This window comes from Rhincodon typus, chromosome 1 (assembly GCF_021869965.1).
Source record: "Rhincodon typus isolate 14 chromosome 1, sRhiTyp1.1, whole genome shotgun sequence".
NCBI classification, from domain to species: Eukaryota; Metazoa; Chordata; class Chondrichthyes; order Orectolobiformes; family Rhincodontidae; genus Rhincodon; species Rhincodon typus.
In genome coordinates, this window is record NC_063332.1 from 162,406,817 (window position 1) to 162,424,214 (window position 17,398).

General features: G+C 40.5%; 2 protein-coding genes across 4 annotated transcripts in view; one reads left to right on the forward strand and one right to left on the reverse strand.

Moving 5' to 3' along the window:
- The window catches only part of polr2b (RNA polymerase II subunit B), a 171,833-nt gene that overhangs the window by 21,611 nt on the left and 132,824 nt on the right, over positions 1-17,398 (forward strand). The gene's annotated exons all lie outside the window — the stretch shown is intronic.
- rnf170 (ring finger protein 170) overlaps positions 928-17,398 on the reverse strand; it is a 41,561-nt gene continuing 25,090 nt past the window's right edge. For both annotated transcript variants that reach the window (XM_020512564.2, XM_020512565.2), the window contains exons 6-7: positions 5,577-5,687; positions 928-2,992 (exon numbers count right to left, since the gene is read on the reverse strand). In XM_020512564.2, coding sequence (XP_020368153.1) covers positions 2,723-2,992; positions 5,577-5,687 — 381 coding nt within the window. In that variant the 3' untranslated portion in view covers positions 928-2,722. The remainder of the gene's footprint in view (positions 2,993-5,576; positions 5,688-17,398) is intronic.

Here is a 17,398-nt window from a genome sequence, read left to right on the forward strand (position 1 = left end):
CTTCAAAACTCTGGGTCTATGTTCGACATAGTAATAAAGAAACAATAATCTCTCCTGATAGAATCATAGAATCCCTAGAGTGTGGAAACAGGCCCTTCGGCCCAACCAGTCCACACTGAACCACAAAGCATTCCACCCAGACCCACCCCGCTATAACCCACCTAATCTACACATCCCTGAACACTACGGGCAATTTAGCATAGCCAATCCACCTAGCATGCACATCTTTGGACTGTGGGAGGAAACCCATGCAGACATGGGGAGAATGTGCAAACTCAACACTGACAGTCACCCGAGAGTGGAATCGAACCTGGGTCCCTGGCGCTGTGAGACAGCAGTGCCAACCACTGAGCCACTGTGCCGCCCACAGTGATGCCAAAGGCCATCAGCCTGATGGCAAATGATTGGCTCTTGGGTCGCTGAATAGCTTGTGTCTGTGAATGATTCTGGCAAAGGCCTTCAGACCTCCAGAATGGGAGGTGTGGTGTGTCTGTCTGCAGTAAAATATCTGAAACCTGAAGAAAGCGAGTTACTTTCTCCTGTTGTAAATGTAAATTCTCTTAATTTTTGCTGGAGAACCATGGAAAGCAAGATAATTCTATACAGTTGTATCTCAGCATTTTTCACGGCACTGACTTTATTAAAGCCATCGGCACTTGTTACGAGCACCCAAAAGTGTTGCCATTATCTATCTGAATTTGAACTATGGCATAGATAAAATCACATAATCCGATTCTTATTTTGAGCTCCACCAACTTGATGTAATAGGAACAAATGCAGACCTGTCTATTTACCCCCTGCATTTTTATGTACCCAATTTTAAATGAATGCGTTTTGCATTAACTGCACTTTTATCTTATCTTCTCAAAAATCCTTTAATTCAAATATGTTTAAACATGAAATCAAAGAAATATCTTAAGGCACAACCATTTTTATCCTTTATCTTTATTCAAACATCTTTAACAGTTAATAGTTTAAACCTTTATTGAGCTAGAGATTATTGCATTTGAAAGCAAAAAGTTCAAACAAAGAGGATAGCAGGGTAATAGAATTCATTTTTGACTAATCCAGCTCCAAGTAAGCACCTAAATACAACTGAATGGAAAACTATTTAATCCTGGAAGCCCACCCACCTCCCGCCCCACCCCCAGGAATGCTAAATCGCATATTCATCTGGCATCAAAATCACATTTTCATTTAAATGGTTGTAGCTCATGGTTGTCGATAACATTGGCACATTTCTTGCTCTTTCTTAGAGTGATAGTAAACACAACTGTAGCTCTCTCAATCACAAAGCATTCTACACAGTTCAGTTTGAACAATGCTGACCAAAACAAACCACCAGGGGCTTTATAATTACTTCCAATATTTCTTCAATTGGTTCCCCGGGCAAAAACACCTGATCCATAGCACCCAGTTTAAATTGGGAAGTGTGAAAGAATGAGTCTATCCCAATGGGCTGACTAAAATATGTAAGCATTCCAGTCTACTTTGCCACTTCTTTTCTATTCAATTCCATAATCATTTCAACCTCACCATTTTAAATATTTCAGCGTTAAGTTAATCAGCAATCATCCACGTGCCTCAGTGATTTTAAACTTATGAAGATGGTGATCAGGCAAATGAATGAAGTATCATCAATTAACTTAATATATTTATGCATTCTCAGCATTTGTGGCAAGGCCAGAAGTTGTTATCCATTCCTAATGAGCCTTGAGGAGGAGGTTGTGAGCTGTCTTTGTGAAATGCTGCCGACTGCACGCTAAAGGAACTTCTGTGAGTTGTTAGGTAGAATGTTCCAGGAGTTTGGTCCACCTACAGAGAAGGAAGAGTGATCCATTTCCAAATAAGAATGGTGTGCAACTTGAAGGGGAACTTAGAGGCGGTGAGTTTCCATGCACTTGTTGCCCTTGCCCTTCTAGATGACAGAGATCAAAGGAGCTTTGGCAAGTTTTTGCAATGCATCTTCTAACCAGGCTGAGCAGGTAGGAGAAGAAATGTGAGTGATGGATGGGGTGCCGATCAAGTGGCATTACAAACAAGGCATCCAAAGATTTTTAATGAAAAGGAATAATTTGTTCACATTTTGTTATATACTGGGAATTCAAAATCTTTCCAATATCAAATAAATGTTTTTAGCATAGATAATATGCAGGTAGAAAATCCCTGCATTCTATTTACAATAGGCTCTGGTCCTTAAACTCCTAAGTACACACACAATGGACATTTTCAATTTTCCTCTACATTTTTATACGAAGTGCAAATCAACAAGAGAAACCTAACTCAAAAGCACATAATCTAGCCTCATGATTTACCATTGTTGCAGTTTTCATTTAAACAACCAAAACTTGCATTTACAAAATCCTATATCTGACTGTCTTCAAATTTAACATCTCAATTACACCATATAGATTTCAACTCAATGAAGCTTACTCAATCTACAATAATTCAAATTTTAACTCTTTAAAAAGTTATGCAATAAAAAGAGACAAGCATTTCCTGACTCATTTCAGTTTGAATTGCATCAATTGACAAACAAATGCTGGAACTGCAAATTTAAGATTTGCATTTTTCTTGGCTATTGTTAATGTGGAGTTTGCTGAAGTTCATAGTTTGCAAAAGCTTCTGACCAGGCCAGCAAGATGTAACAATTTAATTTCCAGGAAACCGTGCACATTTAACTTCATTTCAGTCAGGTTTCTCTTGTTTTAGGAATATTAATTCATCTATTCAATCTTTGTGTTACCGCTTCTCGATACATGATAGAAATATAGATGAGGAGTAGAAAAATAACAAATAGGTCATCCAGAAAACCCAGAATTCCAAAAAATGCTTCAGGAATAAAGTCCAGCGGTGATGCTAAATAGAATAAGGCACCAGCCAGACAGAGGAAAATTCGTATTCGGAACATCCAGAACAGGCCGCTGATTGAAAACAGTTCTGCGAAGGCATGACGCAGTAGTGTGGGAACATCCAATATACGATCTATAAACTGCAGCAGAAATGTGATAAGTTATTCATAGAAATGCCCATGTGTACCAGTTGAGAATGACAGTTCCTTATTTTACACAAGAGAAAGAATAAATATGAAACTAAATCACCAAAATAAAGGTGTGATAAATGAAGCACTCACTTAGAAGACTAAATGAATCTACAATCTGTCTCTAATGACATCTAGATCATTGAAATGAACTGAATAATCTGTATAAATAAATGGATTTGTCTGTGTAATATACCCTCGGTGTCATTTTTTTCACTTAACATACATGTCTGTTTAAAGTTAGATCCAGATTACTGAGGCTTTCTTCTCGGAACTGAAGTATACTTTTCTGACTTGATAGTCTTGGAGCTGCTGAAATGAAAGTGCTTGGGAACTTTGATCATATATCTCGAATTGAAATAGGTTAGCCATTAGATAGTCATCTGATAAGCAAAAACAGCCTCAGATATTGGAAATAACAAGGTGTAGAGCTGGAGGAACACAGCAGGCCAGGCAGCATCAGAGGAGAGGAAAGCTGATGTTTCGGGTCTGGACCCTTCTTCAGAAATTATTTCTGAAGAAGGGTCCAGACCCAAAATGTCAGCTTTCCTGCTCCTCTGATGCTGCCTGGCTTGCTGTGTTTCTCCAGCTCTACACCTTGTTATCTCAGACTCCAGCATCGGCAGTTCTTACTATCTCAGATATTGGAAAAATAGGTTTATAATGGAGATGTTGTTTAAAATTGCTATCTGAAAAAAGTTGAAGTCCGAAAATAAACAGGGATTCTCACTAACATATTCCAGGGAAATTCATAGCAGTAATGCCAAATCCTTTCCATCCTAATGTAGGAGCAGGGATGTCATTAGGGCTATTCAAAGTGGAAATGTTGATTGGAAATTTGGCAAACCTGTATTCTATAGAAGGGGCTCAGAGGTCAAGATTTTCGTCTCCCTCAAATGCAAGAATAGATTAGTTAGAGAAATGTAGAGGACACTTGCTAAAGTTAGTACCAATCAGTTCAGGGTCACTGCACTGTAAAGCAGGGGAAGTATTCAATATAAAGGCAAATTTTGCATAGACAAGAGTATAGGAAATAGCTGAAAACTGTATTCTGATCATTTATATACTAAATGTATAATAAATTAACTTTTGAGCTTACAATTTGTCTGAAGTGCTTTATGACAAATACGGTAGCATGTAGTGACATATGAACAGGGCAATGATTTTGGTAATGATAACGGGAATGTGACAGGGAGAAACAGGGGTGACACAGTGGTTGGCACTGCTGCCTCACAGCACTCGGGCCCTGGTTCAATTCCACCCTTGGGTGAGCATCTGCATGGAGTTTGCATGTTCGTCTCGTGTCTGCATGGGTTTCCTCCGGTTTCCCCTCTCAGTCCAAAGATGTGCAGGTTGAATACTTGCCTTGCTTTACAATGCAGTGACCCTGAACTGATTGGTACTAACTTTAGAAAGACTCCTCTGCATTTCTCTAACTATTCCAATCTTGCATTGGCTATGCTAAATTGCCCATTGTGCTCAAGGATATGCAGGCTAGGTGGGTTACAGGGATACGGTAGGGGCGTCAGTCTGAGTGGGATGCTCTTCAGATGATCAGTATGGATTTGATGGGCTGAATGGCCTATTTTCATACTGTAGGGATTCTACGATTCTGACAGAGTACAAACAGAGTACACCACTAATTGCAAACATGGTAAAAAGACAGAGTTATGGGCTCTGTATCTGAATGTGTGCTGCATTTGTAACAGAATGGATGAACTGTTGGCACAGATAGAAATAAATATGTATGTCCTGATGACACTACAGAGACTAGACTGCAGGTGGGCAATGCTGAGACCTGATTAGTGAAGGATATTTGACATTTTGAGGTGAAAGCAAGCTAGGAAAAGGTGATGAAGTCGTTCTGTTAATTCAGAGTGTCATTTGCATAGTGGTGAGAAAAAGCAAAATGTACTGTCAATTTGGGTAAAACAATGAAATAAGAAAAATGAGATCACTTGAGGCAGTTTAGGTCCCTGATCCGAGCACAGTGGGCCCCAGGATCCCTGTTACCGGGCTCCGGTTTAGCCACTTGTTCCAGGCTCTGCTCTGGGAGTCTGTCTAACCATTCTCACAAAAGCAGTCCAGAATAGAGATTTCACATTCTTTTATGAAAATTATTCAACCCTACAGTGTAGGTAATAAAATGAGGTCCAAAAACAAAGGGTCACTACAGTCGATCAGGGATGACATTTAATAAGAAGGACTTGTACATTTCTTGAAGAGATGTAGGACATAATAAACTGTGATGCACCCAATTGGGAAGCAAGAAAATTAAATTGATCTTAAGGACAGTTTGGTCACAGAACAGTTAAGTAATTGAATGCATGTTTGAGAAGATGGTTACTCCTTGAAAATTACCAGCTGAAACTTCACGGGGAGGTGCACAACAATTTACATTTAACTATTTTGCATAAAATGTGGAAACCAGTGGCTTTTGGAACTACTGAAACATAAAATCTTTTAATCAAAAAGTACTTCTTAATATTAATTTTTTTCTTAATTGCTAAGAGTCATAAAATTTTAGTATACTTACAGATCTGGGCTGACCAGAAAATCTTCTGTTATAATCATTTATATTTTGAGTGACCTGCAGAGACTCTTGCTGCTCATCATTCACCGGGAACAATGGGAATAACAATGTAACCTGTCAATAAAACAATTAAAGTCATATTATTGCTGCACATATTCAAATCATGCATTGTAAGTAATCTGCTAATTCATTTGTCACTAAAATCATTTAAGCTGCAGAGCCCAACTAAAATCATGTTTTTGTAATTACATAATGATTTTTGATTTAGATTTTGCTCACAACCATGTTAATTATCCATATCTGCTCTAAGAAGAGGTTGAAATGGTTAACTGAAGTTCAGAATCACAAATACTATACACTACAATACGGCACACCAACACGCCCTTCGGCCCACCGATCCTCCGCCAATTCCTAATCCTTATTTAGACCTGCTACTCATTGCCCATACGTGGTTTCTATCCCTCTGTTCACTTCCTGTTCATGTGTCTATCAAGATACGCCTTAAACGTTGCTAGCCTACCTGCTTCCACCACCTCCACTGGCAGTGCATTCTAGGGCACCCACCGCCCTCCGTGTAAAAAATTTTTCCCAAATTTCTCCCCCTCTCACCTTGAACCTGTGCCTTCTTGTAGTTGACCTTTCCACCCTGGGAAAACGCCTCTGACTATCCACTCTATGACTCACATAATTTTGTAGACTTCTATTAGGTCGTCCCTCAGCCTCCATCTTTCCAATGAAAACAATCTGATTTTATCAAACCTCTCCTCATAACTAAAACCAGGCAACATCCTAGTAAGCCTTCACTGCACCCTCTCCAGAGCATTCACGTCCTTCTGGTAGTGTGGCGACCAGAATTGCACGCAATATTCCAAATGTGGCCCAACTAAAGTTTTAGAGAGCTGTAATATAACCTGTCAACTTTTATATTCGATGCCCCGGCCAATGAAGGCAAACACGCTGTATCTCTTCTTCACCAACTTATCCACCTGTGTTCAAAAACAGAAGTTGCTGGAAAAGCTCAGCAGTTCTGGCAGCATCTGTGAAGAAAAAATCAGAATTAATGTTTTGGGTCCGGTGACCCTTCCTCAGAACTGTTTTTAGGAGGGATGGTGAACACCCGACAGGAGGTAGGGGTTGGTAAAGGAGATGGAGTCAGAGGAAGGTTCCAGGGGGCCATGGTAGCTTTGAGTTGTTGCATCTTGTGGGCCTTGATGCCTGAAAGGAAAAGAAAAAGCTTCTTGTTAGCACGACGAATGAGGATGGAGGATGAAGTGGAACTATGGAGCGGTGCAGCCCTGAGCCAGTGTATTGCGATGCTGTTGGAGAGAAAGGTCGAGAGTGTGCATGTGACGCTGCATGGCACTAAGTGTGGATCTCAGGATGTGGTGAGAGCAGTTATCCGTGGAACATTGAACATCACAGAGATATCTGTGATCCTGGGAGGATTCAAAATATGTGGGATGAAATTTCAGTTGGAATCCATGTGAGGTGAGTGAGCTGGAGGCAGTCACTGAGGAATGTGATATGGCTGTGGAAATGAGTTTTAGCAAATACTCAGTCAACACCAGGCGTGACAGTGAAATTACTGTCAATGGACAAGAAGAAAGATTGGAATGTGAATCCTGTCGGAGAGAGGAGCAGAACTTCTTCAAAGAGGGCATGCCTAGAAGAGACGTGGCAGTGAGTTAAATACTAATAAAAACCAAAAGAACTGTGGATGCTGTAAATCAGGGACAAAAACAGAAGTTGCTGGAAAGGGTCAGCAGGTCTGGCAGTATCCGTGAAGAAAAAATCAGAGTTAACGTTTCAGGTCTGGTGATCTTTCCTCAGAACGCTTCCTCAGAATGGGTTCTGAGGAAGGGTCACTGGATCCGAAACGTTAACTCTGATTTTTTTCTTTCCAGATGTTGCCAGACCTGCTGAGCTTTTCCAACAACTTCTTTTCTTGTTCCTGATTTACAGCATCCGCAGTTCTTTCGGTTTTTATCCACCTGTGTTGCCACTTTAAGGGATGTGTGGACCTGTACACCCAGATTTCTCTATATGTCAATGCTCCCAAGCATTCTGCCATTTATTGTATAATTCACACCTGAATCTGTTCATCATAATTCATCACCTCGCATTTGTCTGCATTAAACTCCATCTGCCATTTCTCTGCCCAAATCTGCAATCTATATCCTGTTGTATCCTTTGACAATCTTCCTCACTCTTTGCAACTCCACCAATTTTGGTGTCATCGCAAACTTACTAATCAGACCACTGTCATTTTCCTCCAGACCATTTACATATATTACAAACAACAAAGGTCCCAGCACTATCCCTGTGGAATACCACTAGTTATTGATCTCCATTCTGAAAAGCACCCTTTCACCATTGCTCTCCATCTTTTATGACCAAGCCAGTTCTGTATTGATCTAGCCAGTACATCCCGGATCCCATGAGGCTCTACCCTTTATACCAACCTGCCATGAGATACTTTATCAAATGCCTTATTTAAGCCCATGTTGACAACATCCATTGCTCTTCCCTTATCAGTCATTCTTGTCACCTCCTAAAAAATCTCAATCAAGTTGGTGAGACATGACATTTCCCTGCACAAACCCATGCTGCCTGTCACTCACAAGTCCAATCATTTCAAATGTGAATAAAACTTGTCTCTCAGTATCTTCTCGAACAGCTTCCCCACCACTGACATCAAACTCACCAGCCTGTAATTACGTGGATTGTCTCTGTTTCCCTTTTTAAACAAAGGACAACATTAGCCATTTTCTAGTCCTCTGGAACCTTGCCTAAGGCGAAAGAGGATGCAAAGATATTTGTTAAGGCTCCAATTATTTCTTCTCTTGCCTCCCACAATATCCTGAAATAGATTCCATCTGGCCCTGGGGACTTGTCTACCTCAATGCATTTCAAGACACCCAATACTTCTTCCTTCATTATGTTGACCTTCCCAAGAATATTCATACACCTTTCCCTAATCTCAACATACCTCATGTCCCTCTCTTTAGTGAATACTGATGTAAAGTACTTATTAAGGATCTCACCCATTTCTTCTGGCTCCACATTTAACCTCCCTCCTTTATCTTTTAGTAGGCCTACTCTTTCCCTAGCTACCTTCTTGCTCCTAATATAAATATAAAATGCCTTGGGATTCTCCTTAAATCTGCTGGCCAAGGAGACTTCACGGCCCGATTTATCGCTCCTAACTCCCCATTTGAGCTCCTTCCTACTTTCTTTGTTTTCAGTTGCCGAAAGCTTAGGTATGCTTCCTTTTTTTTGACCAAGCTGGTAATTTCCCCTGTCATCCAAGGTTCCCGAATCCTGCCATTCCTGTCCTTCATTTTCAAAGGAACATGCCTGTCCTGCTCTCTAATCAACTGGTCTTTAAAAGACTCCCACATGTCAGATGTGGATTCACCTCATATAACTGCTCCCAATCCACATTCTCCAATTATTGCCTAATTCGGTTATAGTTAGCATTCCCCTAATTTAACACCTTCATCCGAAGTCCACTCTTATCCTTATCTATAAGTATCCAAAATTTACAGAACTATAGTCACTATTCCCAAAATGTTCCCTCACTGAAACTTTGATCACCTGGCTGGGCTCATTTCCCAATTCCAGGTCCAATATGGCCTCTCCCTCATTTGACTATCCACATACTGTTTCAAAAAACCCTTCTGGACACACCTAACAACTTGCTCCCCATCCAAACCTCTGGCACTAAGGACAGATATCTTGTGTTGTTTCCCATGGTACCGTCAAATATTATGAATCAAGCTGACAAAGTGTAGGCATTTATACAGTAACAAAGATTTAGCTCTGATATCTGTGCTGGCAGAGATTGCATGCTTTTTAATATTGCTATTGGAGATGCCAAAAGAGATAGACAGATTCTTAAAAGCAAGGGCATGAAAGGTTGTCGGGCGTAGACTGAAATGTGGAGTAATCAGATCAGTCATGTTCTTGTTGAATGCTGCAGCAGGTTTAAGGGGTTGAGTGGCCTATTTCTGCTTTTAATTCACTGTAGATACATAACCAGGCATATGAGTCACAGGGCCGCTGACGATCCTGTGAGGAATGAAAGAAGCCATATTGCTATTCTACTACAGTTTGCCTTGGTACAACACTATATGCACTCCCAACCACACCAAACTTTGTTTGTCCACATAAAAGATATCAGCCTAGAAAACAGGAAAGCCAGCATCTTTTCTTCAGGAATCAAGTGATTTTAAATCCCAACTGACAGCAAGCACATTTACTAGACAGATAGTTATGAGAGCTAATGTAAGAACAGCCCAGACGCATTATTATGCTCATGAAGATCTTAAAGCCTCATTTGGGACCTTTACCTAATCTTGCTTAAACTAGTATGATTAGTCAAGACAGTTACAACACCTGATGAGAGCATTGCAGGCAAGTTTTTTCTGTACCAAACTCAAGAGTGCTGCATGGCTAGTATCACTATTTGATGAATGAAAAATAATACTTGGATGTCTCAGTGTTTCATGGTCCTCGAACTTGTATCAAGCTTAAGACTAAACCACTGTACTATAAACCCAACAAAAGGTACAGCCTAATCTAACTGAATGAAAGAAACTGTGAATAGCACAAATATGGACTGCAAATAGTAGACTTAAATAGAACAGTTCAGATAAACTATGTCAATATCAGATATAAATTGTGTAAACAGCTGATGCCAACTGTTTGAACTATTTAGATGTATAACTTGTGAATATAACAGATATAAACCGTTTAGATGATTCATAAATGATATTAAATAAGAAACTATTGAAAGCACATTAGAAACAAAGAGTTGGTAAGCAATCTGTCAAAAGGGAAGTTGTGACATTTCAGATATGTTTCTTCTCCTTTTTCTTAAACCATGCACAGATATGGATATTATGACATGGACAGTGAATTGGACTGTGTTGAGTGCTACCTTTGAGGCAATGATAGACAAAAAATAGGATTTAATGTCTCTGGGTTAATGTGTTAACTGCAAGCTTCTCTAACCCAGAGGTGGCTTTTCCAAAGCACTTTCCACTAGAATTTCCTCAAAACCTATTGCTTATGCATACAGACAGAGTGCTTCTCCTACATTGGGAGGGGGCAGGTGGTGCTCTGTTGCACTGATATTCTTCCATGATGCTGCCACAGCTCTTAATCCACTGATCCTAAAGCAGCAAGGATTTCAAGTGCTTTATAATTTACATCCTTTAGGAACAATGAAAACTAGCTTGCAATAGGTTTGGGTGCTGTCTTTCAGGATCTGCAGAATCTAAATTATACCATAATGTCTGTCTCATCAATGGCCATTGGGTATTCAGAACCAGGACTTAACCCAAATGGTATGAATTAATTACTTTTACAATGAAAGCTTGTGTGATCTTTATGAGCCAGTCTCTTCAGAACGTTTCAGCTGGTGGCAAATGTAATTAAGCTGTTGCGTAACTTAAGTCATAACTCAACATCAACAGTGCTGCTGGTATTACAAGTCCTGATACCAAAGCCAGCTCAGCTCTAAGAAATAATTATAATACTTCAGTGCAACTAAGCCCAGACACCTCCAGCCTTCCTGACTTACACAGGGAGACACTGGGGTAAAATAAATAACAACAAAAACAGAGTTGCTGGAAAAGCCCAGCAGGTCCGGCAGCATCTGCGAAGGGAAAAACAGAGTCAATGTTTCGGGTCCAGTGACCCTTCCTCAGAAAATAAATAACTGTTGTTTATGCACAGTAAAATCACATGGAGACATTTGTCCCCTGTATTAAGGTATGTTTATAACTTGGTTTATGGTTGTGAGGTTGTGCAGAATGGAAGATGCAGTTCATTCTATGCGTCCTTAATGGACGAATGTATTTTTTTACAGTGACTTGGAGACAGTACGGACTGCAGATGCTGGAAGCCAAGTCAACAGATGTGAAGCTGGAATAGCGCAGCAGGTCAGACAGCATCCAAGGAGCAGGAAAGTCAATGTTTCAGGCCAAAACATTGACTTTCCTGCTCCTCGGATGCATTTTTTACAGATCTTGTGGACACAACCTTGAGAAAACAAGGTGGTCTTCTTTGCTGTCAGGATTAACCTGCACGCCTCAGTTATTTTCTCTTTCTCCTGCTATTATTCTGCTTCCATTGTAAGGAATTGGAAATGAACATACTGAACTCCAAGTTCAAAGCTGTTAGGTTATAGGACCTTTGTTTTTTTGTCTTGGACAAGCCAGTTTGTGGAAAACTATGGCTCTCAGACTATTTTAAACTTGAAAAAAGGGACAATTCTCTCATCTCAGCCCTTTAAGTCAAGCTGACCACTATTTATTTTGAAAGTAGTAGAATAATCAGCATAATAACAACCTTCATTCAGATTGTGCCCATAGCACTGCTACAACCAAGAAAATATGCAAAGATCCAAAGTTGGTATGTTTTCTTTCCTGAAGAACAGCTAATTTTTATGATAACCTAGCAATTTCATGGTCATTTTTTACTGGCACTGTACTAGGTTTATGTTTCCATTTTTAAAAGACTGAATTAAAACTTTTAAACTGTCACAGTAGGTTTTGATTTCTTTTCCCCTTGATTATTAGGACCCTGAATTAGCACTCCAGTAACATGAACATTATTCTACCAAGTCAAAAATCACACAACACCAGCTTATAGTCCAACAGGTTTATTTGAAATCACAAACTTTGGAGCATAGCCCCTTCGTCAGGTGTAGTGAGAGGAGAACACACAAACACAGAATTTATAGGTAAAGAGATCAAGGGCAAAGAGATCAAAGGATCATACAACTGGTGTGAATGGAGTGAACAAACCTAAAATGGCTAACTGACTGCCTCCTGTTGAATCTTTAATCATTCATACATTCCTGCATTCTAGAAATTGCCAAGTAGGATATGGAATTTTATATGGTATTTTATAAATTCCTGCTTTTGAAACAAGACCAACCTGATTCCATGTTAAAACTCTGAGACAGACTCTGGACAAGGCCTCACACCTACAATTCAGTGTCTGACCTGAGACATTACCTATTGTATATTCTTATGGCTCTGCCTGCAGAAGCAGGATATGGAGAACTCTGTTAGTTTTGATTAAGATGCAAATTCCAGAATCTGTTTCAAGTCACTGCCCTGAGATATTTAAAGGTTCCATCAATGTCTGCCTAACTTTCCAAACTTGAAACAGGCAGAGCCATAAGAAGATACCAGAGGTGACATCTCAGGTCAGACACTGAATTGTAGGTGTGAGGCCTTGTCCAGAGTCTGTCTCAGAGTTTTAACATGGAATCAGGTTGGTCTTGTTTCAAAAGCAGGAATTTATAAAATGCCATATAAAATTCCATATCCTACTTGGCAATTTCTGAAATGCAGCAATGTATGAATGATTAAAGATTCAACAGGAGGCAATCAGTCAGCCATTTTAGGTTTGTTCGCTCCACTCACACCAGTTGTATGATCCTTTGATCTCTCTGCTCTTCATCTCTCTGCCTATAAACTCTGTGTTTGTGTGCTCTCCTCTTACCGCACCTGATGAAGGGGCTGCCCACAAAAGTTTGTGATTTTAAATAAATCTGTTGGACTATACCCTGGTGTCATTTGATTTTTGACAGTCCAACACCTCCACATTATTCTACCATATGTTCAGTTTATAAGAACATAAGAAATAGGAGCAGGGTAGGACAACTGGCCCATCGAGCCTGCTCCTCCATTCAATAAGATCATGGCTGATCTTTTTGTGGACTCAGCTCCAACTACCCGTCCACTCACCATAACCCTTAATTTCTTTCCTGTTCGAAAATCCATCTTTGCCTTAAAAACATTCAACAAGGTAGCCTCAACTGCTTCACTGGGCAGGGAGTTCCACAGATTCACAACCTTTTGGTTGAGGAAGTTGCTCCTCAACTCAGGCTTAAATCTGCTCCCCTTTATTTTGAGGCTTTGCTCAGTGGAAACAATGTCCTGCTTCTATTTCAACTATTTCCTTCATAATTTTATATGTCTCTATAAGATACCCCTCATTCTTCTAAATTTCAATGAGTATTGGCCCAGTCTACTCAATCTCTCCTTATTAGCCAACACTCTCAACTCCACAATCAACCTAGCAAACCTCCTCTGTACCCGCTCCAGTGCCAACACATCGTTTCTCAAGTAAGGCGACCAAAACTGTACACAGTAATCCAGGTGTGGCCTTAGCAGCACCTTTACAGCTACAGCATATTCCCTGTGTTTAAACTCCATCCCTCCAGCAATGAAGGACAATATTCCATTTGTTTAACACACATAAAACAGCCACATGGTGCTTATAGTGGAAAGGATTTTAAATTCAGTGATAAAGTGCTATTTCCTCTAGAAAGCCACCGTATCCATTCAGATGACTGGTGCATATTCCATTATGCTTCTGATTTAAACAAAGAACTAGCATTTAAAGTCAAACTGTCTAAAGTGCATTTCTACCATTAATTATTTTAAAGTGTAGTCACTTTATACACACCAAGGTATCACAAAACAAGATATATGACTTGATAGTCAGTTTTTTTTTTGTAATGCTGAAACATATTTAACCAGGGCACCAGAACTCCCTGAACTTTGTTTTGAATATGTCAGAGGATCTTTTACATACACCAGAAGAAAAGACAGGTCCTTGGTTTAAAGTCTCAGACAAAATATGACATCTTTGAAGATCACTCCCTGGGTGCAGCACTAAACTGTTACCCTAGATTGTGCTTTGAAATATGACTGGAAATCATAACCATCTGTCTCAGTAGACAGGAGTATTGTAATAAGGGTTGGATTGACAAACTCTAGTCCTGAACACAGAAGTGGTTGGAAACTCAACGAGACTGCCACGTGTTAAAGCATCCAGCAGTAGTTTTTGTTAAGGTTCTTCCCAAGCAGCTTTGTGACGTGGGACTCTGTGCTCTGTGGTCTGTTCCCCAGGGTGCACACCAAGACAAACATCAACTGCACATGGAGGACCATCAACTCTGTGAAAGATGTTCTTTGGTCTGCCCAAACCTTGTTGGTCTTCCAGAACAAAGAGTTGACCCTGATTAAGTGTTGCAGACTGGCACATTCCAAGATCCAGGACTACGTACTGAGAGACACACTAAAGCTTGGGCAGCTGCCACCAAGCTGAAGTGGGGAAAGACCACTGTCTGAGGTCTTTCTGCTGAAGGTAAATGGGGGTCTGTTCAGTTATTGGACCCTCCTGGTGCCTCAGATATATGTAAATATTGGTATTGAGTAAGAGGGATCTTTGGTTTTTTTGGGATAGAGTCAAAGTTCAACGTTTTTGTTTGTTTGCTTGATATGCAACTGTGCAGAACCGAAATACTTTTGTGTCAATGTACATATACAAAGATTTTTTAATGAATAAAGTACATTTTTGGAATAAAAAAGCTTTTGCAATCATGTTATTAATAAGGTGGGTCCAGTTACACATCTGGTCAATAATGATGCCCAAAATTTTGATGGTGGTACCGCTGATGGTCAGGGGCAGGTGAGTAAGCTTTTCTTGTGGGAGATTGTAATTATTCGGCACTTACACAGCAAAGCTTTAGCTGTTTGCTAACCCAAGCCTTCAGTAGAAACTTTGCACAAGTAGCTTATAGCTAAGTAGGAGGAAAGAAAGAAAAACGAAGTTTGAGGCAAAACATGCTCCACCTAAACTTCCGATACAGTATGCAATTACTCACTGTGTGAAGAATTTAGAGGCACACCTAGACCATTTCACAAAAAATGTTGCATCATGATAATTAACACTGAGTGCTTGCATAACTTCTTCCCAATTTGAATGAATACAGGCTTCACTTAAGTGCAAGACCTTTCCAAGACAATCCCCTAATGGTCTCAATGTGGACTTCACAAGCTTCAAAATCTCTCCACCCCCGACCTCATCCCAAAACCAGCCCAGCTCGTCCCCGCGTCCTTGACCTGTCCGTCTTTTCTCCCACTTACCCACTCCTCCCAACTCACTGACCAACCCCCACCCCGACTTCCTACCTACTAGCCTCATCCCCGCCTCCTTGTCCTGTCTGTCTTCCCTCCCACCCACCCACCCCTCCCTCCCAACCGACCAACCCCCATCCCAACTCCCTACCTACACTCACCTTTACTGGCTCCATCCCCGCGTCCTTGACCTGTCCGTCTTCTCTCCACCTATCTGCTCCTTTATCCACCTTCCATCATCGCCTCCCCCTCTCTATTTATTTCAGAGTCCCCTTCCCCTCCCCCATTTCTGAAGAAGGGTCCAGACCCGAAACGTCAGCTTTCCTGCTCCTCTGATGCTGCCTGGCCTGCTGTGTTCATCCAGCCCTACACCTTGTTACCCCTAATGATTTTCATCTGACTTCCTACGTTCTGTATGACAACTGTTCTTTAGCTGAAAGATTTACTCTGCTTAGAGATGCAATTGAAAATCAATAACTAAAAATATTACAGATGCACTGCCAAACTATTGTTCAGCATAATTCTGTTATTGTAACACTCAAACTCTTAATTTCCTTCAGTTCCCTGCTTTTCTCACTGTAACTGATTTTGTAGAATTTATTTTGGTTTTAATTTTCCTCCTCCAGCCACGGTTCACGTTTTACATCAAATAAGCAAGAAAATACACTTCGTTTGGAATATCCAGAATTCTCTAATTGGTAGTATTTGTTAATAAATCACTGGAAAGGTTTGAAGAGAATTACCAACATTCTAGAAATTGCAGAAGCAGATTTCAGGTCTGCAGAATCAGGTACATTTTTCATGAATACATTTTTCTTTTAATCTTGTTACAGTCCTCCCATTTTCTTCACTTTTCTCCCCCTTTTTCGTATCTTCTCCTGATGTAGGGTGGGCTAGAGGCCTGGGCAGAACTGAGACAGCCAGCGGGCTGGAGGCCTGAGTAATGCAGGGCTGGCTCGTGGACCGGACTCTAGAGCAGAGACAAACAGATATTGGACAGGGAACTGGTGTGGGTGGTCAGTGGTTTGCAAGCCCAGTCAGACCACATATGGAAGGCCCATGCGCTGAACTACTACAGGCCCTTTACAGAAAGACTGTAATACTTATCATTTTAACTTTATTTCTTAATTTTTCTAACTTATACTATGAATAACTGTAAGTAACTTTATTTTCCTTTTTCTATTTTGTATGTAAGTTCTGTACCTAGGGTACTTTGTACTTAAGTGGCACCACGTGGGTTGACATTGTAAACTTTTCACTGTACTCCCGTACTTCAGTACATGTGACAATAAAGGATATTCTATGTTATTCTATTTGCACTGCCATCACAAAACTTACTTTATTCCGCAACGATAATCAATTTGCACCAAATGGAAACACAATGCAAAAGCTGGCAAAGCCTGCTAAGAGGGTGCACTTTTCTCTAGGGGCACGTACATGGGCAGGTGGTGAGATCAACTGTCAGAGATGCACGAGACAAGGTTAAATTGACATGAAAGTTAAAAGCAATGGTCAATCGCAGAGAAAGTGAAGTTTGTGCAGCAACTGTAAGTACAAAGTGAAAAGCAGATATCACTAAGGAATGGAAGATTCCACCAATGACTTTGAAAACTATTCTGAAGCACAAGTCAAACAACTTGGAATAGTTTGACTAGCAGGCATTCACTCCAGCAAGGAATAGGATGAGAACAACTGCCTATTCTGACATTGAAGAAGCTCTGTTAATGTAGTCAGAGTCAGCTTGAGCAGAAAACATTCCCATCTCCTACAGGAAGAGAGATTCCCCCGGCATAAAGCCTGGGCTACAAGGTGTCCACTTCCAGCAATTGATGGCTAGAATGATTCAATACTAGGCATGGCATCATCTTCCACATGGTG